At 32.1% G+C, this 25,944-nt stretch overlaps 2 protein-coding genes across 2 annotated transcripts in view; one reads left to right on the forward strand and one right to left on the reverse strand.

The window, feature by feature from the left end:
- LOC127727159 (transcription initiation factor TFIID subunit 2-like) overlaps positions 1–774 on the forward strand; it is a 46,093-nt gene extending 45,319 nt beyond the window's left edge. The window contains exon 28 of the mRNA XM_052234608.1: positions 182–774. Coding sequence (XP_052090568.1) covers positions 182–495 — 314 coding nt within the window. The 3' untranslated portion in view covers positions 496–774. The remainder of the gene's footprint in view (positions 1–181) is intronic.
- A 5,294-nt stretch (positions 775–6,068) lies between these two features.
- On the reverse strand, positions 6,069–25,255 carry LOC127727161 (transmembrane protein 214-B-like). Its single transcript, XM_052234609.1, has 15 exons — positions 25,052–25,255; positions 18,340–18,536; positions 17,171–17,327; positions 16,577–16,708; positions 15,851–15,933; positions 15,158–15,342; positions 14,577–14,715; positions 13,678–13,779; positions 13,192–13,283; positions 12,662–12,827; positions 11,033–11,150; positions 10,370–10,466; positions 9,444–9,612; positions 7,811–7,962; positions 6,069–7,059 (listed from the first exon to the last, which is right to left on the reverse strand). The coding sequence occupies exons 1-15, from the start codon at positions 25,176–25,178 to the stop codon at positions 6,942–6,944; spliced, it is 2,034 nt and encodes a 677-aa protein (XP_052090569.1). The 5' UTR covers positions 25,179–25,255; the 3' UTR covers positions 6,069–6,941.
- Positions 25,256–25,944: the final 689 nt, after the last annotated feature.

Consider the following 25,944-nt stretch of genomic DNA (forward strand, 5'->3'; position numbering starts at 1 on the left):
TGAGCATGTATACATGAATAACCACATACAGTATGATTGGGTTATAAAGCATACACGACTTAAACACCACGTTAATAACCTTTTTGGGTAATTAACAGTACAATAAACAGTATAAAAAACACAATAGATTTATGTATGATATTTGTAGTAAATCTGTAGCAATGGCTCATTTCTTTTATAGCATCAGCTGTAACATCCCAACCAACATCATTTTCTGGATTGTTTTCATCAGTATCAATGGTGGACTCCATGGACCATAGTAGATTACATAAAGTCAAGAAAAAGAAGAAGAAAAACAAGAAACACAAACATAAGCATAAACATGAGAAATCTGAAAGGGATACTTCTGTTGATCGATTCAAAGACTCAGAACAAGAAAGTGTTTTGTCGTTAGACAGGTTTAAAGAAGGACATAAATCGTCAGAGAGTAGTACTGTCAATTCACCGTCAGTGTTTAATAATGCTCCAAGCTCACCAGAATTTGAAGTTATATGAAATTGTATGGCAAATGTTTGAATTGAATAGTCTAACTTGACTAGAAAAATCTATTGAAAAGATTAAGTAATTTGATTCAAGGATCAGCAATTTGAAGAATACAGAACTTGACATATTCATACTATTTTGTATTTGTACTATAAAGACATATGAGCAGAATTTGATTCACATATTGGATTTAAGAATTTTGAGACATTATTGTCCACCATAATACATTCTTTGTATGTGTGTAATGGTCAAAATGAAGATAGTAAATAAATAATGAGAAAATAAATGTTATACATAGTTGAGGCGAGGAGGATTAATTAGATGAAAATAGGTAAATCTTTTATAGTACAGTAGTTGTTAAATATTAGCAGGTCTTCTTTAAATGTACTTAAGTTGGTGGTCATATTTGAGAATAGTTGGTTATATCAACCAAAATTCATAAATGAATGGGAAGTACATTATTTGTCTCATGTATGGAAGCAATTTTCCCTATATTTTAGAGACTTTTTTTCAACTTTTTAATTCTATTGTAATAATGAGTTCCATTTTCCCAGGATATTGGGGTTATCAAACATTTTAAGACAATGATTTATTTACCAAAGACCTTTCACATGATGTTACTTATTTTTAGCTCACCTGGTCTAAAAGGCTTTCCGTTCTCTAACTTTAGTTTGCCTCAACCACATGGAATGAAACTTATACACAATGCTTATTACCACAAAACACAGATCAAGTTTGAATTTGGGTGGTGTCACTTTTACCAATCTAGAGTTATGCCCTTTACAAATGGAAAAATTGCTGAATTTTTCGTTTCCGTTCTCTAACTTTAGTTTGCCTCAACCAAATGTTATGAAACTTATAAACAATGCTTATTACCACAATATACAGATCAAGTTTGAATTTTGGTGGTGTCACTTTAACCGTTCTAGAGTTATGCCCTTTACAAATGGAAAAATTGCTGAATTTTTCGTTTCCGCTCTCTAACTTAAGTTAGCCTCAACCAAATGTTATGAAACTTATACACAATGCTTATTACCACAAAATACGGATCAAGTTTGAATTTTGGTGGTGTCACTTTAACCGTTCTAGAGTTATGCCCCTTTACAAAAGGAAAATATTGCTGAATTTTTTGTATTTTTAATGTGTATTTGATAATACTGTTATGTGTGAACTTGACCTCATTACATCACGTAACAACTCTTTGAGGGATCTGTAGGAAGCCTGTGGCAAGGATAAATTTCTGTCCAATCCAAGATAGCCTCATTTTCCAGTGGCATCCCAAATTTCCTGTCCATCATCCAGGTCAACCCCATCTTTGCAGGACCTACCTATTGTATTTATTGTCAGTTTGTTCTTGTCCTAAACCTGCATGAAATATTTGCCACTGGACGTAAATCAAACAATCACTACATCATCTTACATATATATCTTGTGATACGCAAAAAACATGCCATGAATCATCAGTATCAATGCTGTCAAAAGTTATACACCAATACAACTTTATACACTTTGATGAGCAATAATAACGTCATTTGTAATCCTTGTATTTATAAGTTCTGAGGCACACATAACATTGTTTAATTGAAACTGTTTGTTACCTTGACAGACACATTCCAACTTTATTTTGGTAGTGGGCAACAATAATACAAAGTATCAATAACCCTGACTATGCAGGTCCTGTCTTTTGATCGGTTAGGTGCCAATTCTGGTTTTTGACCTCTTCCTCTTTTCCCTAGTTTCAAAGGTGGGGCTTGTCCATTATCATTTCACATTATATACATCTAAAACAAATGTAAGCTATTTTTCTATGTCATTCAATATAATTACATGATTTGAGGGAAAGATAATTCAGAACTAGAAATTTGGGGTTCCAAAAAAGGAATTTTTGGTGGTGTGGGCTGAACTTATTGCACTACACTGTCAAGTCAAGGCATTGTGGTCCAGAAAGGTTCTGAACATGCAGAAAGACATTTATTTCAAGTGTTCAAAGAAGTTTTAAAAAAAAGAGCTATGAAATGGCTACTTCCAGTTAAAGGGCCATGTACAGTCAAACATACAGAATTTTGGCAATTTTTTTTACCGGAATGGCATTTCATAGGCTGTTTTCTTTCAGTGGTATCACTTTCTGGATAAAGTTGCTCCTCAAGGACCTCTCTCCACACAGGACACAAACACTGTACATTCCAGTTACATCAAGCCTTAGGGTCAATAAGTATGTCACAGAATAGACTGCACACACTGAAATGTCTCGGCTGCGTTACCGTACTTATAATTCAATTTATGTTGAAAGTTTGAATATGAAGGTTTTACTACAAGTATCACATAAACTTAACAGTATCAATGATCCATGAAAATAAGGTCAAGGTCATCTGAACCCTGCCAGACAGTCATGTACACATTACAATCATCCCATACACCAAATATAGTGGTCCTATTGCTTATACTGTAAATTCAGAAATTATTGCGTGCATTTATTATTGCGATTTTGTCATTTTAGACTAAAATGCGATTTTAATTTTTGCGATATTGAGAAAAATAGTGTTAAATTCATTTTAAAAATTTCAAAATGCGAGTTTAAATTATTGCGATTATAACCCTGTCGCATTTTTCGCAATAATAAAAACATCGCAATAATTTCTGAATTTACAGTAGTATATTCTAATATGACGTTCTTCTTTCGTTTTGGAAACAAAGCCATGTTCTAATTCCAATAAAACATGGGCTGCATGTGATTGACGTCACAATTGAAATAGCAATGTCAGCTATGTTTTGAACAACGCCGGAAATCAAAATGGACATTTGTTTTGGTGTTGCTCGCTAGGAAATTAAATAAAATCATTCTAAAAGTAAGTTTACATGTATCTTTTCATTTGCTTATCGTGAAACGGTTGATTTTCTATAACGTTTTGGCTTCTTCAAATCAAAATGGATGCCTTTTGAACGCAAACTATAGGTCTGCTTCGAAGTAGAAAAGTTCTAAGTTTTCCTATTAGAATCGAAATAATTCTATCATGCCATGCTCTATGCTAATTTTAACATGGGTAGGCATTATATTTGTCAACATTTTACACCTCGCTAACGCTCAGTATAAAGATATTGACAAATATAATACCTACCCATGTTAAAATGAGCATAGAGCTTGGCATGAAAGAATTATTTCTTAATTATAAACTGGCAAAATCATGAAAACTTGACATTGACCAAAGAACCATGATACCATGATTATGAGGTCAAGTTCATATGAAAACTGCCTTCCATACATAAAATATAATGGCCCTATTGCTTATAGTATCTGAGAAATAGACCAAACCACAAAATCTAAACATTGTCCAATGAATCATGAATATGAGGTCAAGCTCAGATGAAACCTGTCAGTCAGACATGTACACCTTACAATCATTTATACACCAAATATAGAGGCCCTATTGCTTTTACCATTTGAGAAATAGACCAAACCACGATAACTAAACATTGTCCACTGAACCTTGAAAATGAGGTAAAGGTTAGATGAAACCTGCCAATCAGCCATGTACACATTACAACCATTCCATACACCAAATGTAGTTGACCTATTACTCATAGTATCTTAGATACAAACTTGACCATGTAAACTTAACCTTGATAACTGATCCATGAAATGAGGTCGAGGTCAGGTGAACTTTGTTTGACAGACATGAGTGACCTTACTCATAATAAATGAATATTTCACTTGACAAAACAAGAGTGCACACGTTGAAATGTCTCACCTGCTTTACTGATCATTGATTTTATGTTGATAGCCCTGAATATAAAGCTTTACTACAAGTATCACATAAACTTAACATGATCCAAGAAAATGAGTCCAAGGTCAGATGAACCAAACCGGAAATACATGTACACCTTACAATCATTCCATACACAAAATATAGTTGACCTATTGCTTATAGTTTAAGAAAAACATACCAAAACACAAAAAATCCGGTTGAAAAACTTAACACTGAGCAAAGACCGTGAAAATGAGGTCAAGGTCAAATAAAATCTGCCAGACTGACATGTACATCGAAAAATATTCCATTCACCAAATATAGTTGACCTATTGCATATAGTATTCGAAAAAAAGATCAAAACACAAAAACTTAACTTTAACCACTGAACCATGACATGTACAATTTACAATCATTCCATACATCAAATTTAGTAGACCTATTGCTTATAGTATCTGATATATGGACTTGACCACGAAAACTTAACCTGGTTAACTGATCCATGAAATGAGGTCGAGGTCTGATGAAAACTGTCTGACCGGCATGAGGACCTTGCAAAGTATGCACATACTAAACATAGTTATCCTATTACTCATAATAACACAGAAATCAACATTACAAAAAATCTTAACTTTTATTTCAAGTAGTCACTGAACTATGGAAAAAGAGATCAAGGACAATGGTCAAATGATAGACAATCGGAAACTTCATAACATAAGGCATCTATATACAAAGTATGAAGCTTCCAGGTCTTCCAGCTTCTAAAATATAAAGCTTTCAAGTATTTAGTTAACGCAGCCTGATCACTATCCCTGTCGAGCTTTCTGTGACAGAAGTCACAGGCTGGACAAAAACTAAACAACTTTTTCAAGCAGTCACTTAACCATGAAAATGAGGTCAGGTGGAAACTTAGGAATCAAAGGTATCTACATACAAGGTATGAAGACTCCAGGTCTACTAGCCTCTGAAATATAAAGCTTAATACAAATAGTTAACGCTGTCACTGCCCAATTGAAACCCTCATCTTGCATTCTGTGACCATCGTTGGAGGCGAGATAAAAACAGTCTTTTTCTACCTTTTGGTACAAGAAAGCAAGTGGAAAGAGCATGATGCATTGTGAATTCCATTTGCTTTGTATAGGGCGGATTCATATTGTTCTACCAAGGAGTTTTTTCCCCTGGCAAAAAGTTTTAACATTTGATGGACTGGTGTTAACTAACAGTGACTAATACAACATGAATATCGGGAGAACATGTTAATGTGATATGAATATGACATTTGATTTGTACTTGACCGACACACTTAGTGACTTTTAAGATCCTAGTGAACAAGGTAAGTCAGCAGAAAATCAAGTTAAATTACCCAGAAACATATTCCAACTCCAAGCCGACCAGTCTTTGCTCTTACTACTAAATGCAGTGTGCTTAGTGGAGAAGTAGCAAATATACATTTTCTAGTCTCTGGTTTGACCTGGCTGAGGATCTAACCCACTTCCATCACTAGAAAAGTGCATTCTACCACAAGACCATCAAGGCAGTTTAAATTTTAAACAAAATAGGTAATTTGAAATGGACTATTGAGTGAATAGTCTATTTTAAGAATTGAACAATCCTTTAAAGCAATTTAAGCTGGTCTTGAAACATGGGTATGGTCTATGCCTACAGAAATCTTCAAATAAGATAGTATTTCACACATAACAGAAGACGACTGCATCATGTAACATGGTTTTTGGGTTGGGACATAAAACATTCAACACAATTGTAATTTTTTTTCCTTATGCCCTGCCTAAACTAGACAAACAGGCTATCCAAAAGGGGTTTTACTTGAGCAAATAAAGAATATAAATTTCATAAATTTATTTAATGGCCACACAAGAACAGCCATAACTGCATTGTACTTTGCGTCAGATAAACAATGACTCATCAAACTGAATATTCACATTTAAACTTTCTACAGCTTTATTTATTCCACATAACTATCTGTCAACTCCATTTTCCTATCCAGATGAACATTTTCACTTTTAAGTATATACTTTTAGTAAATGTAAACTCATTTTTTTTCAAAAAACCAATTGATTTGATTCATAAAATCAAACAACTTGGATATTCTTATATATAAGAATTTATATATGGAGTTGGCGATAAACATGTATTTGCAATATTAAAGTTATTAAACAAATGTCATGAGGGGTCAATAAATACATACTTTGGTTAAATTTAAAGAAAACAATAAAATACTATTTTATATACAAATTTCATATGAACTGACCAATTATAAAAGCACCAAAAAAATTAAGTGAAATATTTCATATTTCTATACAATAAATTTGAACCTGATATTCAATAAATAATCTTTCTCTTATCTAGGACTATATGTCTATATCAAAGACAAGGTAGGTATTTATAATATCACTCTAGCATATTACTTCATCATCAACACCACATAAATTCTTCCTTCATGTTTACCTACTTTAACCTGAACTGAACCTGAGTATATTACTAAATGAAACTGACACAACTGTATTAGTCCCATTAATTTAATTTTTAAGATAGAACTTAATGTGTTGAAAAGATATGATTATAGTGGGCAAGATCTAATACCTTCCTTTTTAGCATAGACAAACAATCCTAGATTTGACAATTTTAAAAAATAAACTTATTTCCATGAAATAATGTGTCAATATAATATATTAAAAATCTGTATATTAAGTAAGATCATGTTGTTGTCTTTGTCATCTGTGCACACCATTGTATGAATGACATGGTTGTATTCTGTATAGCTGAGATTCCTGTTGTATACATCTGTTGCAAAGACTTTGGTGTAAAATTATTTCTGAAAAAGATGGCAGTAAGAATTTACTTCATTGGGGTTAGTTTTATTTAAAAGTTTGTACAAGATTGTTGTAGCCACTATCCCATCCTTTTTTACCTCTATAGTGACATTACTCAATGAGTTATCATATGATGTGTACTTGCCCTGAGCAACACGGCGGGTGCCAATAGAGGAGCAGGAAATGCTTACTGGAGGACCTGAGTTTACCTCTGTTTTTGGATGGGTCTGTGTTGCTCAATCTTCAATTTTCTGTGTAGTGTTTTGTGGAGTATTGTTTATTTGTCATTTATCTTTTGGCTAGGGTGTTGTCTTAATCTCTCCCACGAGCACATACTCAGTATATTTACATTTGTTCAGCAAAATACAAAGGTACTACCATGTAAGATTTAAGAAGTTTGACAATTAAACCCTGTATCCTATAATGGAAAATTGAACAACTTCAACAACTGCTAGTTTTGTGAAAATTTGAAAAAAATACATACCCTTTCATATGCACATCACTGATTTTTGTATTTATAAACTGACAGGGGGAAATATACCACACCCCACCTGACTCTTATTAAATATGGCAATACAAACAATTTCATCTAATTCCTTTGGTTGTTATTATTATGTTAAATACAGAATTCAAAATATTGGTTAACCTAAAACAAAGGCTAGTCGATACCATATTTGTTCAAGATAACGTCATCTAGATAGTAATATCTGCATACTGGATAGTAAGTTTATTTACAAAGAAAATAATACTTACAATATTAAATTTTCTTCCAACCACTTATACGTGGTTAAAAATAAATTGGCCGCATGGCCATATATTAATATGACATTATCCCAGACCCAACTCCAGGCTATTGAAATATAATTTCCTAACTGGTTGAAAAATTCTGGTGATAATGAGTATACCTACAAAATATGAATATAAATATTTTTAACACTTTGAAAGTTTTACTTTTAAAGAAATTTACCATACATCTTTTCATCATGATTTATCTTCAAGTGAAAAATTTAGTTTTATTTAAAGGAAGAGATTTATCACTCAAGAATCAACTTCTTTATTTCGTTCTACATTATAAAATATTTTAATGATAATTTGCTTCAATGATATCGATACAGTGTTTACTATTTAAAAAAAATATGTATAAGCATTGTGTGAAAATATAATATTCTTAGAGATATCATATGTCATGTTTTGTATCCGACTTTTCATTGTAAAGGCCTTGTAATTATGTGCCACACACATTTTTCTTATACAGTAGACTCCACCTAATCGGATATCGGCTGAACGAATATATCGGCTATTGTAATATTATTTCAAAACATCAAACCATTCCCTATATGTTTAATGTTAGTTTTATCGTGTAATCGAATATCCGATAAAGAATATATCGGCAAATAGGATAAGAATATTCAGGAAAATTTTGTCAAAACCATGCACAATCGGATATTTCCAATGTTTTTCTGACAGGAAATAGACCCGGAAGTTCTGCAATTACAATCTTGCAGACAAGAAAGTTTTGTATTTACTTAATGAAAGGAACTATTTCTTAATAAATTGTTGTCTGTATTCATTGTCTTCCTTTGTAATGTGAATTAGATGCCCTCAAAATTCAAATGGTTTGAATTAATTAATAAGATATACAAGAGCAGTGCGTTGGGAGAATTTTGATTAAACTCTGTGCTCACAGAATCAGAAATATAATTTAAACTGAATATACCTCAGTGGTCAGGGCTAGTAACATCTCAGGATTAGGTCAACTCATTATTGCAAAATATTCAACGAATATACATTTATCGTCTAATTGAATATATCAGGTAATGGGATATTTTTTGCTGACATTTTGGGTATCCGATTTGCCGGAGTCAACTGTATCTCAAAAATTGATGAAAATAAAAGAAGGTGTCTGAGGACACAAATGGCCCCGCTCAAGCTTTGCAATTTTCCAAGTAAAAAAGGGACATAACTCTAGAGCAGTAAATGACTTACTGCCCAAATTCGAAATCTGTCTGCCTTTTGTAGTTTTAAGCATTGTGAATGAGTTTCATATAAATTGAGTGAGGCAAATTTAAGTAAGAGTTCAGAAACGAAAAAATTTGCAATTTTCCATGTTATAAAGGGCATAACTCTAGAATGGTAAGTGAATTGCTTCCCAAGTAGAACTCTGTCAGCAAGTAGTTTTGGTTCTTAGCATTGTGTATGAGTTTCATAAAATTAGCATGAGGAAAATGGGACTGACGGAAGGATGGATGCACGGACGGACATACGAACAGAAAGACAGACGGAAGGTCAAGGGTAACACTTAATGCTCCCGTTGCTGACGGAGGGGGTCATCAAAAAAAACTTTCTGATATATAAATTATTTCTCTGCATATCTTTAAAAACATACCCAATGCCATCCTGCGATTAACTTGATGAGTAGCCATTCTCTATAAGGTGCTGTCACGTCTACAACTTTGATCCACATTGTGGTAGTGACCTCTACCATTTTGTTGACCTGTGGTCCAACAACAGCTGCTACTTTGCCATAGTACAATGGGATGTTGACACTCAACCAGCTAAAATATAATGTAAATATCATAGATTATTGAAAGAGAAGGAAATGTCTTTTATTAGATATGATCAGTTGTACAGTTATTTGTAGATATTTATAGTAGTTAGACGCACAAGTTTTATAAATGGCTATGAGAGGTGTGCCATAGATACTTTCTGTGAGAAAAAAAATTGCATGTACTACATATGCAACTTTTGTGAATGGTAGCTACATGAGTAAATTGTGTGAATGGTAGCTACATGAGTAAATTGTGTGAATGGTAGCTACATGAGTAAATTGTGTGAATGGTAGCTACATGAGTAAATTGTGTGAATGGTAACTACATGAGTAAATTGTGTGAATGGTAACTACATGAGTAAATTGTGTGAATGGTATCTACCTGAGTAAATTGTGTGTATTGTAGCACTTTGGAAAATGAACTTAAAGGTCAAGTTATTGTAAATAGATGACAGAGATTCTGCATAGAATTTAAATGTTGAATTTAGGTTAAAATAAAACAATACTTCATTTGGATTTGGTCAGACTGAATGATTTGAATAAGAATGAAGATTATTTGTATATAGAATACACTAGTTTGGTAAATTTATTTTGAAATCCTCACTTCTTTGAAAGCTTTATCTTAAAAGTTAAGTTTTTTGCAAAATTAAAACTTCTGTGTAGACATAGAATAATTTAAGACCAAATTTATAGAAAGCATCTTGTGTATGAGTTTTCTTTTACATAAAAATATATAATCATTTTAAAACTATGAAAACAATTACCCATATACAATGCCATAATATGTAGTCAGCCTTCCCCAAACCTGTTCCAAAAATCCAAGTACCCCATAATTCTCCATAAATCTCATGGTCTTGGATTCTGTAAAACAAAATATCTTCATACAGCGAAAACTGTAGCAAAACTACACCAACAGCAAATAAGTGTCCTATATTCACATTTAATAGCATTCTAATGTGTAATCTGCCATCAAAATAACACTACAATGATCTTGATGTCATCTGCATTACAATGTTTAAAATTATCTTATTCTTTCAAAGAAGAAAAGGAAAAAAAATGTAAATTTCTGTGTCTCGCCTGTGATTGCTGCTGTCAGCATGGTCAGTGTAAAAGTGAAATGTAGAATGTAAATAATAAGTCCATTTATCAGCAAACTACAGGTTTTTTTTAAATCAAATTATTTTTCTTCTGAATTTTATCTGAATTGTCCCATTAATTTTTCCATGGCATTGTCAGTTTGTTTTCCACTTAGGAGTTTGAATATCCCTTTGGTATCTTTCACCTGTCTTTTTCAAAATGAAGTGGCTTACTTTTAAAAACATTTATAATTACAAGTAAAGTGATTTTCCATAGGTATATTTACTATCTGTTTGTATTTAATGGCAGCTTTATCCCATAGACATCTAACTTATATACAATGATGATACCTTTTACACTTGGACTTGAGAACAAGTCATATGCCACTATAGCTGAGACAGCCCCACACAGAAGAAAGATCAACCAAAACCAAGGAAATCTTGCCTGTTCCATCTCATGCAGCAGATCCTAAAATTTGAAAAAAATACATGTTGAAAAACATTCTCTGTAGTGTAAATGAGTCACATTTTATTTTATTACTATCAAACTTAGACGTAGTGGTACTTATAAGACACCCTGTGCAGTTGTGGCTGATTTCTTATCATATTCTTCCAATCACGTGTATGTCGATCTTATCTCACTTGATAATATTGTACCTCTGTCCTTTAATACAGTTTATGCTTTCTACATGCATCACTTCGTTACAGCTATTTATTTAAATATGACAAAGACTGCAATTTTATTGCTAACATAAGAATTTTTATTATGTCATTTTGCTGACTCTAAAATTCAGTAGGGTTTATCTTCACCATGAAATATGTAGTATATATAGTAAAATTTTAAAAATTAATATATAAGGCATGAGCTCTATAGACTAAAGTCACAAAGATGTGTATCTTAACTTTTCCATTATGACAAACTGTGGCCTTGACCTTTGAATTCTGATTATAAAATATATCAAGATTATGATTGAGCACTAAACTAGGCTTCTCAGTAAGATATAGATTAGCATTAACCTAGCATTATGGGTAGACCATATAAGACCCTCATGGGCAGTCAATCCTTAAACACCCCCTGTCTCACATGGTAGGCCAATAATGTTTGGTTAATGTTAATCAACATCTTACTAAGAAGCCTAATTTGGCAGTAGTAGTGTTGATATAAACAGTCAGGGGACTTACTTAAATTAGTGATTTTCTTAATCACTGATTCAAGTAACATTATGTCCATAAAGGTTGGAAGTAAGAGTTGTCTTTCTTTAATAATCACCTATTTAAGAAGTACAAATTAATCACTAAACTAAGTGATTTAATTTTATTGTAGCTTTAAATATAGAATACTAATGATCCAGGGACTAATTATGATGCTAAAATTATCAGAACCAACATCTGTGTTGATAGGATGACCGGGTCATGTCAGGTGATGACCTTGTACTAAATCTAGGATAATGACATAAAAATCACTTGTTCAAGTATCATACCTGAATTTCCTTCCAAAAAATCACTTCTTTAAGTATCATTATTTTAATAACCCCCACTAATTTCAACACCCCCGAACAGTGAAATTTTGATCGCGAACAGTAGAATTTTATAACATAATCTATGAGATGAAACCTTGAATTTTACAGGAAAAATACTCCCACTGGTGGGAAAAATCTGTTAAGAAAGTATCAGTTCATTATGTAAAGCCATTTTTATAGCATTTTTTCAACTAAAATAGAATTTGCAACTTAATGATTGCATCAAAGGCATAAACCTTGCTGCTTTAAAGAAGCAAAAAGTTCATTTTTTTCAATTTTACTAATGAAAAGATATTATCTAAACCTATGTGTTTAAAATTTTTGTAAAACTACAAAATCACAATTTGTGACAAAACTTCGAAATTTGCTACTTAAATAAGTGATTTAAAAATCACTTATTTCAATAAGTCCCCTGACTGATAAAGTTTCCCCTTTTCTGATCAACAAGAATCATTATTACCCTACAAGCAGTAGAACACTTTCCATAGCCATCCATACTGTTCTTGCCTTGTGCAGCTAACTCATCATTAGTAATAGAGAATGACCGTAAGGTCTGCTGGAGCAACTTTTTATCAAGCTTAGATCTCAATTTATTCCAGTTCTGTAGTAAATATTGTAACAATATGCTGAAAATAAAATTTAAAATGAGCCTCTTAATAAGTTCATTTATAATCATTTCAAGCTGGGAGACACATAAAAGGCAAATTAATACAGCAGATCGGTGTTTCAATCAGAGAAATTTTAACATATTTTTCAAATTTAGTTTAATACATGCATTCCTCATTTCATTAACATTTATTCTAAAACTAAATTTGTACTTTGAAATTTTTTTTTACCACTTCAAATTTATGACTTACTGTGTCCACTAAGTAACAAAGGTTTTGTTGTAAGTATGACCAGATATTCTTTTCAATCTACATAACTGTATGTAGCACTAAAAGTTCAACAAACCAAGAACCTATACCAAAAGGAATGAAGATTTAAACATACCTTGAAGGAAGTAATTTGTTAGTATACATCTGACACCACACACTGTAGCATTGTTTATCAGTCACCAGACAGTTGATCAGACAATTGAACAGCTGAAAATAGACCAGGTTTTTTATAAAAAAAAGTTATGGACAGAATATGCATATATATATCTGTTGTTGCCTTTCTCTCTTTTATTCAGACTAGAGAACAAAAAGTGTAGAAAATAATAATTGATTTCAATAGATCTTTTACCCTACAACTAGACATGAAAAAGAAGAGAAAGTTAAAAATAGTAAAACTAAACATATTTTGTGAATATTTGTTTGGGGGATAAAAAGAAAATGCATACAATGTCAGAAAATATTATTTGCATTCAATACAAAATGAAGTAAATGTTAAGGGAGCCTCAATTTGTTCCTGTATCTAAAACTTATATGAATATGTTTGATATTTTTTTTAACAATGTAATGTGTACAAACATTTTCCAAATCAAAAGAAAAATACCTCTGTTTTCATATTCTGGGAACATTTCTGTGTCAGTCTAGTTAAATAAGATGGGAAGACTGATCTTGCTGCTGGAGGATTCTTTCCACCAAAGGCTATTATCTGCAAAATATGAGCATGGAATGACTGACTGTCCTTGAAAATATTTATGCTACAATGTAGAATATTTTACAAACTGGAATGGTTTGAATTGAAAGTTAAATTCCTTCCCTATGCATTCCTGAATTAGAAAACTATCTGAGTTATTTTTACACAACTTGAGGTAAACAAGCAGTTCAGGTCTCACTGTATAGGACTCGCTGGACCACAGTGCTTTTCTTACAAATTTCATTTAGAAAACAGGGAATTTTTAATACTAGCGTGTTTCTAGAAAATACATTCACAACACAATCCATAAGAAAATAATTTCTGATACCTCACATTACCATGATTCTAAAATGCCCTGGGAAGAACACTGACCACTAGAGCAATACTTGCTTCCAAAAGCTTTGTGATGGTGAATGCCTCTCATTTTAAAACTGATTAGCAACATTTCTATGATCCAACTATTAAACCAAGCATATTTAAGCCTATCACTAACCTTGTGTCCCAAAAAAGCTGCTATACCCTTGTATAAAGCTATCATCACTAAGTCAGGGACAACATTTTTACTCAAATCATTTACAAACGTCTGTATCCTTGATATACAAGACTGGTTTTGTCAGTAATTGGTTAAAGATCGTTAATTTCTTATGTGTAATCAAGTTTTCTCCCATCAATTAAATGGACCCATGTTTAGAAAATGGCCTTTTAAAGAAAAAAAATCACCAAACCTAGGAGTAGATCATGTGATATGTCCCTGTAACAATTAAGATACATGCAAATCAATCTTATCTAGAACTTATAACATTAATTCTAACCCTCATCTTAGGATAGACAGCTATTAGTTTCTTCTTAAGTTCATTAGAGAAATGGTGGTCCTCGAATACAGCATCCATCATGTGAAAGTACTCCCTCACTGATACTTCACCATAAACTCTCTTCATGTCTGTATGTCTCCTATAGTAAATATAGCATTTTCAAAATCATATACTTCTGATTTACCTCCAGTACACACATCAATCAGAAATAATTTCTGTTTAATGTATCTTCAATATTTTATTCTGTAAATATACCAGCTTTTTTTATTATTTAACCAGGAACTTTATTAAGTATTATACAAGTTGAAATGATAAAGTCTGTGTCAAAAACACCAATTTACCAATCTTAAACACAGAAATTTGAAATTGAAATAATTTTACTGAAACTTGATAGTCTGCAAACTATTGTTCCTTCTAATTATCACACTTATCAACATTTATATGACTGTAAACTTATAAAAGCAATTGTCTTTTTCTCCCATTTTAGCTGAGACAATCGTTACTCCGGTCTTTTTGATTACTCACTAGTCTTTTTCGTACTCTACTTAATGTTTTAAACCATGTCACTTTTAACTACTCACTTGAAAAGATTTTCAAGATATTCCACACAGAAAGGAGCAAGTCCTTTAGAGCTGAGAAAAGGAAGCATTACTTTGAACCAGATCCTCAATCCACACTTGAAATCCCTGGCAGATTGGCTGAGGGCCCATAAGATAGACAAACACTTTTTTGGATTGTTAGTGTTGGTGGAAACCAACTCTTCATACTGAAAATTATACCATATATATCGTAAGAATAATCAATTTATACAATTAACTTATGTGTATCCAAATAGGCTAATGAAAATATATGTGTAATGGAGAATGTGTCCATTGGACACAGATGATGCCCCTGCTTGTATATAACTTTATAAAGGGACATAACTCAAGAACGGTACAAGTGACGCCATCCAAATTCAAACTTGATCTGAGCTTTGTGGTAATGAGCATTGTGTATAAGTTTCATAAAATTTGGTTGAGGCAATCTTCAATTAGAGAACGGAAACAAAAAAATCAGCAATTTTTCCATTTGTAAAGGGGCATAACTCTAGAAATGTAAAAGTGATGCCACCCAAATTCCAACTTGATCTGACTTTTGTGGTAATAAGCATTGTGTACGAGTTCAATAACATTTGGTTGAGGCAAACTAAAGTTAGAGAAACAATTTAACTAAAGTATGATTTGGTTAAATAAATGACCACAACCATGAAAATCTGCTTTATAAAGTTTCTATACCTGTTGTAACTTTGATATTACCACACTTGGTTTCACTTGAACAAGTAGTTGTAAAAACACTCTGTATCCATAGGTAGAGTGGACTGTAGAAAATAGAAAACATAATCAAGTATTTTTCATTTGTTGAAGCTATCATACATGACATATTATCATCTTTAATCTTTAAAAGCATGCTATGAAAAATTCAGAAAAGGATTGATCATTCCCTATTCAGCTACTGTAAATTCATCACTATTTGTTAGGTTCCAATCTTCATGGATTTTGCTGGTATAGATGAACCAAAATTTAAATGTTTAACAAAGTCTAAATTTCCTTGTTTACTATTGAGCTTGAGCATATCAACAAAATCAAGTATTTATGAAAATAAATAAATTCATACCAACTTTAACAAAACATTTAAATTTAACTTTACAGATACCAAAACAAAACCCATTTATAATATACATCTGTATTAGGAGGGTCTAAAGTGAACATAACATATCGTTTTTTTAAACTCTGTACTTTGAACTTCTAATGAACACATTTCTACCACTGAAATTAACCTCTAGATGTCTCATTTTTGTTTTTGATTCTTATGTTGTTGGGTAACTGTCTCATTGAGATTTCCATCACACCTCATTTTATAATACGAGTTGCAGGCTTCATTTACAGTACATATTTCTGTAGGTGTTGGGACTACACAGGTACTTATTCAAGTTAAGGTTAAGTACAATGTTGAATGTCTACCTTTGGATGATTCTGTCAACATCATCTGTACACAGTGATAGAACATGTGTTCCTGGGTTTCAGCAGGTGCTTCACTGATGGTACATCTTATCATCTCCTGGCAGTTACTGTTCAGTTTATTTACTGGATATTCTACAACATTGGTAATACATATTAATTAGTAAGTCAATTGTATCTTACATTTTCAGGAAACTGTTGAGGCACATGCAAGTCTCATATTTCACCCCCTCCACCTTTAGAATCTTTTTCGACATTGTCTTTAAAATAATTTATTGCACATAAAATGGTCCATGGTTATATTGCCACCAATATTTTTATATAAATCTATTGGCACTTATGTAAAATAACAACTATCCAACAGAGTCCAAATGAAGCGAATTTCAGTGACAACTAAGCATTCATCAATTTAGTACAAACAATTATTTATTGTATTTAAAGGATAAGCATAAACTGACACAGGTATAGTTGCAGAACTTGTAGGTACTGGTAACACCATTTCTTATGTTACCAGTTAAACATGATATGGTCAGCTAACTGTTATCAACAGTACTACTCTTATGACATCTTTTCTGCATTTAACTGCTTTCACACTACCTTTTGGTTTTCCAGTAAATAAAGGGTCAGTTGTTTCTTGGACATCTTCAAGTTTCATGTTAAGAAATGATGCTAGATCCTTCAGCCAAACATCAATGTTATCAGGAAATCTTGTCTGGGTCATTGTAAGCAAAGATGAAACTTCATCCTGGGTTATCTAAAATATATCAATAGTCAAATTTATAATTTTTTTCTAATCAAGCTCAAATGCATAACTTTTAATGGTCAGTCATAATGAGTTAAATAAAAGAAAAATGTTAATATGCAAGAGTCATTGTACTATTTCAAACCTAATGACGTTTTGTTTTCTTTGTTAACTTCATACAGGAACGGCAATTCAGCAATTTTTCTTATTTATAAAGGGCACAACTCATGAATAGTGAAAGCTACGCCATCCAAATTCAGCTTGATCTGTGTTGGGTGGTTAAAGCATTATGGATAAGATTCAAAACTTTTGGTTGAGGCAACTTAAGTTATAGAAGGAAACCAACTTCGGGACATATATACATACTGATGGGGAGACTAGCGTACAAACAGACAAGGACAAACCTAATGGTTGGTCATAAAAATACTTATAGAATAACTAATCGAAGAATTCAAATAGAGAAAAATATTCAACGAGTGACCGAATAATACATTAATTCACGAATGCGCGTAATTATCGGTCACGAGTTGAATATTTTTCGATATTTGAATTCTTTGATTAGATATTCTTTTTATTGCATTGGCAAAGGGCTTTTTTAAATGAAATTAATGTAGAAAATGTAAGGAACTATATCTTTTTTCTATGCATTCACAATTATCGACGTCTTGACAACGCCTGTTGTTGTATGACTGGGAAATCAATGTAACTCATTGCTACCAATGTAATAAATTCAATTATTAAAGAATAAGAAACCAGTGGACAGTTAAATTCATTAAACTTCAAAATTACATCATTGCTTTTTTTATATCTTTAAAGTTTATATAAAACTACTGGATATTCTAATATGCGGTAGTGAAAATGTCATATGAATAGAAATACAGTTAAATACTTCATGAATTATATCTAATTATAGTTAGATGTTGAAACTTGTAATTTTATGTTGGACACACAGTAAACAGGACTATGACTAGTCAAAACATTTGATAAAATTATGCTCAATAGTAAAGGTACTGTTACAACTAACCGTTTTCATGGCTTCCTCTAAGGTAATAACTTTCTTCTTTTTGTCTTGTTCAGTTTTCTTTTTCTTTGGTTGATTAGGTTTCTTGTTATTATCAGTCTTGTTAGAAGTATCTTTTGGTGAGGTCTTATTAATTCCATTTGCTCTCAGTTCTTTCTCTATGAAAGCTTGGTACATGGTAGTTGACTCTTGTAGAGGAGCTAAATTATAAATACAAATAAAATAGAATTAGAAGTAGAAAGGCCTTCCAAAATCAACTTTGTTTCTTCACATGCTTAATAAAGATGGGTAATTCTTCCCAAGCTACTATTTGTTGTTTGCAATATTGATAAAATCAAGCATGATAAGATGTCCTTTAGGCATATACATTTATTCGTATGTCACAAAGAACTGTGATGTCAAGTTTTCTTGTTTGCTCAGGGTTCTCAATAAGAATTTTTCATGGTCTTAATATAATGAAATATGACGAAATAAAACTAAAACGATGCGTGTTGGATTGGTAGTTTTTATTATATCAATAAAATGTATGATCTCTTAATGGTTATTGTTCCTTACAACATATATAACAGACTTCTTTCTATGTCTATCAATTCTTGGTGTAGTGGATCATTGACTCTTGGTCTTTTACTTGGAACTGATGATTCAATGTCATCAGGTTTCCCTTTAAAAAAGGACTTTAACTTTGACGGACTCATTTTGATACTGTCACTGATGTCATTTTGTTAGACAAGCTAGTACCCAGTTAATTATTATTAATTAATTTTAATTAAGTTAATAATCACTTTGATGTTTGCATCATTATAATTATTATAGTCTTTAAAAACAAGAGTGCACACGCTGAAATGTCTCGCCTTCTTTACTAATCATTGATATTATGTTGATAGTCCTAAATATAAAGCTTTATTACAACTGTCACATAAACTTAACATTAACCAAGGAAACTAAACATTGACCAATAAACCATTAAAATGAGGTCAAGGTCAGATGAACCATGCTAGGCAGGCATGTACAGCTAACAATTCTTCCATACAACAAATATAGTTGACCTATTGCTTATAGTTTAAGAAAGACAGACCAAAACACAAAAACTTAACTATAACCACTGAACCATGAAAATGAGGTCAAGGTCAAATAAAACCTGCGTCACTGACATATAGATCATAAAATATTTCCATACACCAAATATAGTTGAACTATTGCATATAGTATTAGAAAAAAAGACCAAAACTCAAAAACTTTACTTTGACCACTGAACCATGAAAATGAGGTCAAGGTCAGATGACACCTGCCAGCTAGACATGTACACGTAACAATCATTCCATACACCAAATATAGTAGACCTATTGCATACAGAATAAGAAAAACAGACCAAAACACAAAAACTTAACTATAACCACTGAACCATGAAAATGAGGTCAAGGTCAGATGACACCTGCCAGTTGGACATGTACACCTTACAGTCCTTCCATACACCGAATATACTAGACCTATTGCTTATAGTATCTGAGATATGGACTTGACCACCAAAACTTAACCTTGTTCACTGATCCATGAAATGAGGTCCAGGTCAAGTGAAAACTGTCTGACAGGCATGAGGACCTTGCAAGGTACGCACATACCAAATATAGTTATCCTATTACTTATAATAAGAGAGAATTTAACATTACTTCAAGTAGTCACTGACCCATGAAAATGAGGTCAAGGACATTGGACATGTGACTGATGGACACTTAGTAACATGAGGCATCCATATACAAAGTATGAAGCATCCAGATCTTCCACCTTCTAAAATATAAAGCTTTTAAAAAGTTAGCCAACGCCGCCGCCGGATCACTATCCCTATGTCGAGCTTTCTGCGACAATAGTCGCAGGCTCGACAAAAAACAAGCAAATTTAAAGTGAACACTGTTCATAATAATGAGTTTGGCTTTAATCATTTTTTAATCCGTTCTGTTTCAATTTCAAAACATTTTTCACCTTTGTTTACGATCGCGATGTTCAACATGCACAATACGAGAAAATGGTAAATGTTAAATCATTTGAAGACCAGTAAAATTATTTTTAACCGTAAAATTTTATATCTTCACTGTTCGACGATCTATTTTATGCATAGTAGCAACAGTTATGAAATATTATATCATTTCATTTCAAATTCTCAAACAAAATTTACTTTTTTGTTTCAATCGATATGTATGTGATGTTCAACACTTGGAAATATTCACGCTTTTCAAATACTCGTAAAATTAAAAATAAAATGCTTCGCTGGGGCGCAGCTTGATACGACCGCAGAGGTCGAACCCTGAACAGTTGGGGCAAGTATGGACACAACATTCAAGCTTGATACAGCTCTGAATTTGGATTGTTATTAAATATTTGACACAGCATAGGTTTCTGACACAGAAAGAATGTGGTCTAAGAACTTGAATTTTTTTAATTTACCTATTATGGTCCAATGTCCAAAATCAAAATACATGGTTAGATTCAGCATATCAAAGAACCCCATATATTCAATTTTTGTTAAAATCAAACAAAGTTTAATTTTGGACCCCAACTTGGACAAACTTGAAAACTGGGCCCATAATCAAAAATCTAAACACATGTTTAGATTCAGCATATCAAAGAACCCCAAGAATTCAATTTTTGCTAAAATCAAACTAAGTTTAATTTTGGACCCTTTGGACCTTAATGTAGACCAATTTAAAAAACGGGACTTAAAATTAAAAATTTAAATACACGGTTAGATTTGGAATATCAAAAAACCCCAATAATTCAATTTTTGATGAATCAAACAAAGTTTAATTTTGGAGCCTTTTGACCTCAATATGAACCAATTTGATAGCGGGGCCTACAAATAAAAAATCTAAATACATGGTTAGATTCAGCATATCAAAGAACCTCATATATTCAATTTTTGTTGAAATCAAACAAAGTTTAATTTTGGACCCCAATTTGGACCAACTTGAAAACTGGGCCCATAATCAATAATCTAAATACATGTTTAGATTCAGCATATCAAAGAACCCCATATATTCAATTTTTGTTGAAATCAAACAAAGTTTAAATACTGGAACCTATCTTGGACCAACTTGAAAACTGGGCCCATAATCAAAAATCTAAACACATGTTTAGATTCAGCAAATCAAAGAACCCCAAGAATTCAATTTTTGTTAAAATCAAACTAAGTTTAATTTGGACCCTTTGGACCTCAATGTAGACCAATTTAAAAAACAGGACCCAAAATTAAAAACCTAAATACACGGTTAGATTTGGAATATCAAAGAACCCCAATAATTCAATTTTAGATGAAATCAAACAAAGTTTAATTTTGGACCCTTTTGACCTCAATATGAACCAATTAGATAACGGGGTCCACAAATAGAAAATCTAAATACATGGTTAGATTCAGCATATCAAAGAACCCCATATATTCAATTTTTGTTGAAATCAAACAAAGTTTAATTTTGGACCCCAATTTGGACCAACTTGAAAACTGGGCCAAAAATCAAAAATCTAAATACATGTTTAGATTCAGCATATCAAAGAACCTCATATATTCAATTTTTGCTAAAATCAAACAAAGTTTAATTTTGGACCCTTTGGACATTAATGTAGACCAATTTGAAAACTGGACCCAAAATTAAAAATCTAAATACACTGTTAGATTCGGCATAACAAATAAATAAATGTGATCAAAGATTTTACAAATCTAATGCGCCATACTGTGCAATTAAAGATTACTTCTTGAAATTTTTCAATATTTGAAATTTGAAAAAAAAATAATATTTGAAGAATAATTCTTTTTAATTTCTGAAATCTGAAATGAGAAAAAATTGGCCCCCCACAATTTCTTTTTATCCCCCCCCTTTTTCCCCAAAAAAAATTCTTTCCCTCAAGATATGGTCATAATCTCAATTCAAATTTCCAATGGAGTTGGCAACCATAATTACCCATTTAAATTTACCATAGTGCTAACTTAATCTATTTTATAATAGAATTAATAAAAATATAGTGTCAAATCTTTCATATGGATTTTTTTGTAAAAAAAAAAGATGAAAACATTTGCAGATATTTTTACTGGTCTTCCTTTATAAATATGCATTTCTTTAAACATAATTTAAAAGCAGTGTAAGGGAAGTAACCAAAACGTTGTATTTGGATTACCTCCCTTACACTGTTTTAGATTATCTTTATTGTTCATTAACCATTACTTTATACATAATTTAAAAGCAGTGTAAGGGAGATAATTTCAATGATGTATTTGATTTATCTCCCTTACACTGCTTTAAATTATGTTTTGTACTAAAGTATTTGTCCATTAACCAGGACAACCTTGTTTTTCCCCCTTTTTTGCCCCTAATTCCTAAACGGTTTGAGCCATAACCCCCCAAAGCAAATCCTAACCATCCCTTTGTGGTATGGAAACTTGTAGTATAATTTCAGAGAGATCCATACACCGTTCCACAGTTATTGTCTGGAAACTAGAAAATGCTAATTTTTGGCCCCTTTTTGGCCCCTAATTCCTTAACTGTTGGTACCATAACCCCCAAAATCAATCCCAACCTTCCTTTTGTGGTATTTAACCTTATGGTCAAATTTCAAAAAGATCCATTCACTTAAACTAAAGTTAGAGTGCGAAAACCAACATGTATTCGGACGACGACGACGACGACGACGACGACGCCAACGTCATACCAATATACGACCACAAAATTTTTTTGCGGTCGTATAAAAATTGGTGACTATTACATATTTATTAATTAATTTGAACAGAATTATTATATTTTAGGATGAAATACGTTTAATTTAAAAAAAATAGTTAGCAGTCAACAAAAATATTGATCTACGCATCACATAAATTTTTAGTTTCTTGTCAAAACAATGTGACGATCATGAATCTTCTAGGCAAAACGATGTGTTTGGGACTCAGGGGATACAATGAGGACGCGTCCCAGGGACTCACGGGTTTCAAAAATGATGCGTCCAGTTCGATTTTCATGCGTCCAGGACGCGTATACGCGTCTTAACGAGAACCCTGTTTGCTACATGTACATGATGTAGATCGTGTTGGTGAGACGGGAAAATTAAATTAATATTCATCTTTTTTTCTACAGGTATAGAGGGATAACATTTATAATTGTTGGCAATTCAACTCGAGAAACGGGTAACAAAAGGATAACTTGAAAGCCTGCATTTTTTTTTATTTTAATGTTGTACCCAGAAATCATAATTTTCCAAATAAAACTTCAAGATATACATGATATAGATCTTTGAGTGAAATTGCTCTATCATTTCTTGTGAATTCTAGTCACTTCGGCACCCGAGGTAGTTATTTCGGCACCCACAAATAACATTATGTTTTGCAAGTAAACTATTGAAGACTCTGTTTTTTATGTTTTTTTTAATATTTTCACTCAATGTATATTTGTTGTGCGTAACAGAAGTTCTAAATGGAAACTTTGTTATAAACAATGGGACCATACTATCTGTTCCTATTGGAACTTACATGTATATAATAAAAGAACCTCTATTTCATGACAACTGCACATTACTAGTAAACATCGGCTACAAGATTGGTGCCTACGTTATTTATTTTATAAGAGTAGACAGGAAAGGCAGGAAAAAACCCAATTCAAATAACAATGATAAAATTAGTTTTTATCCTCATCTGTGGATTAAACAACAGCTTGTGTAATGGCTTCTTTGTTTACCTTCTTTTTAATTATAAAAGATCAAAAACTACCTGAAACTTTATAAAACAACAAATGGGTTATTGTAATTGATATATAAGTTCATAAGTTTTTAAAGTGATAACCAATCTAAACATAATTAATAGAATATTGAGAAAACTTCAAATAAAAGCCAACTGATTATAGTTTATTGTGTATTCTTCCTGCTTAATTACGTGCGCTGAGTTTTTAACGATGTATGTAACAAAATGAACCTCTGAAATTGTAAGTTTGGCAAAAATAATATATATATATATATACATGATATAAAAAAAGACAAAAAACTACTCTCAAATAAAAAGGAATTATCAAATGTCATAATGACTTTTAATAGTTCCAATTGACTAGATGTTGATTTGACTTTTTTTTTTATAGGTACCGGATTGACTTGTTCCCTTTCTATAAGTCATTTGTTTTTCTTAATCCATTTCATAAACTGTCATAACTTATTGTCTGACATGTCTGAAAACAAGAAAAATAAGTACAGACAATATTGGGATCTCCATTTAGTTATTGTGATGGTTTTTAAAACATGCAATGCATCAACTAAATTGCCAACAGGGCCAAATACATGATAAAAATTAATCCAAACAAAACTATTTTATTAACCATTCACATCTGAATTAAATTTCTAATTTTACGTATGATACATACATGACAGAAACTACAATGTATTTGTATAATCTACTTTAGAACAATGAGGTTAAATGCATCTGGATTTTGACTACTGAATAAGACCTTACGCATAAATGATTTCTATGAAGTCTGGTACATCGTTTTTCCGTTGTAACTTGTAGATCTTAATCCAAATAATTGTTCCCAAAGCATAACGATAAATGTGTAATGAACCAAGTAATGAAACAAACGATATTACCGGCCAACATCGTATTCCTTTCACTCTTTCTTGATTTCTATTTAGAAATTGGGATAGCGCAGATATCGATGCCAAAATCTATCAATCACGAGAACCGGCTAGTGTTAAAGCTTACCATTTGCCTCAATTCTGGGCATGTTCTCCACAAATTTCTTCTTATCCTGTCTAGTTAGATGGGGAATTTGACTTTTAGTCTTTTTCCCTTTTCCCACAACTTCCCATGAAGCAGATGTACTTGCCATACTGTGTCAATTTCGTTTGTAAAAATGCCTACGAAATTTCAAATGTGACGTGCAACAAAAATATTATGCGCTTCCGTTTTTTCGGAACCTTTTTAGATTTTCCCAATCACTGCATACCGTTCAGCGAACCGTGAAAAAATTTTGCTTTTTAAAAAGCTGTCAAAAATCATACCTGGTGGAAAGTATAAAGAGCGAATGAATAAGAACACATCAATTAAGTGAAAATAAGGAGAAATTAAAAGAAATAAAAACAATTAATCTAAACACCAGGGGAAAAGAAAAAAGTTCCATTCTCTAAACACCTGTGGTTTCACTTATTCCACAGAGGGAAAGTCGACAGGATAAAGGTACATTGACTATAAAAATAGCGAAGGCAAAATAACAGATACACCAAGATTCAGACAATTATATGTCCAAGATAAAGGATTTTATTAAGTTTAAGCAGGGACAGTCTATACTAAAGTATAGTATAGAAAGTCCATGGTTTAAGAGAGGCGAAAGATACCAAAGGGACATGCAAATTCATAAGTCGAAAATAAACTGAGTACGTTATTTTGTTTAACGCCATTTTGTCCAAGGTTATAGTTGTCTTTTTGACATTGCGTCATACATTCAAATTTATTCGTTCAGTGTATGTTTACTTGTTTTTGTTAATATGTCTTTTTGATTGAGTTAAGCCATTTCAATTGATATTTTATAGTGTGTCTTTCCATGTTGTAATGTTACACTTCTATTTCAGGTTAGGGTGAAGGTTGGCGCTTGTTAA

The sequence above is a fragment of the Mytilus californianus genome, unplaced genomic scaffold, assembly GCF_021869535.1.
Source record: "Mytilus californianus isolate M0D057914Y unplaced genomic scaffold, xbMytCali1.0.p SCAF_19, whole genome shotgun sequence".
NCBI lineage: Eukaryota > Metazoa > Mollusca > Bivalvia > Mytilida > Mytilidae > Mytilus > Mytilus californianus.

What these genes read in the sequence shown, in the direction of transcription:
- LOC127727161 (XM_052234609.1), bottom strand. Translation starts at nt 25,178, where the DNA reads ATGGCAAGTACATCTGCTTCATGGGAAGTTGTGGGAAAAGGGAAAAAG. An exon ending in TATCTTGAAAATCTTTTCAA is followed by an intron (nt 14,716 to 15,157) that starts GTGAGTAGTTAA and finishes TATTTACTATAG; the next exon opens with GAGACATACAGACATGAAGA. An exon ending in TATTATGGCATTGTATATGG is followed by an intron (nt 9,613 to 10,369) that starts GTAATTGTTTTC and finishes ATTATATTTTAG; the next exon opens with CTGGTTGAGTGTCAACATCC.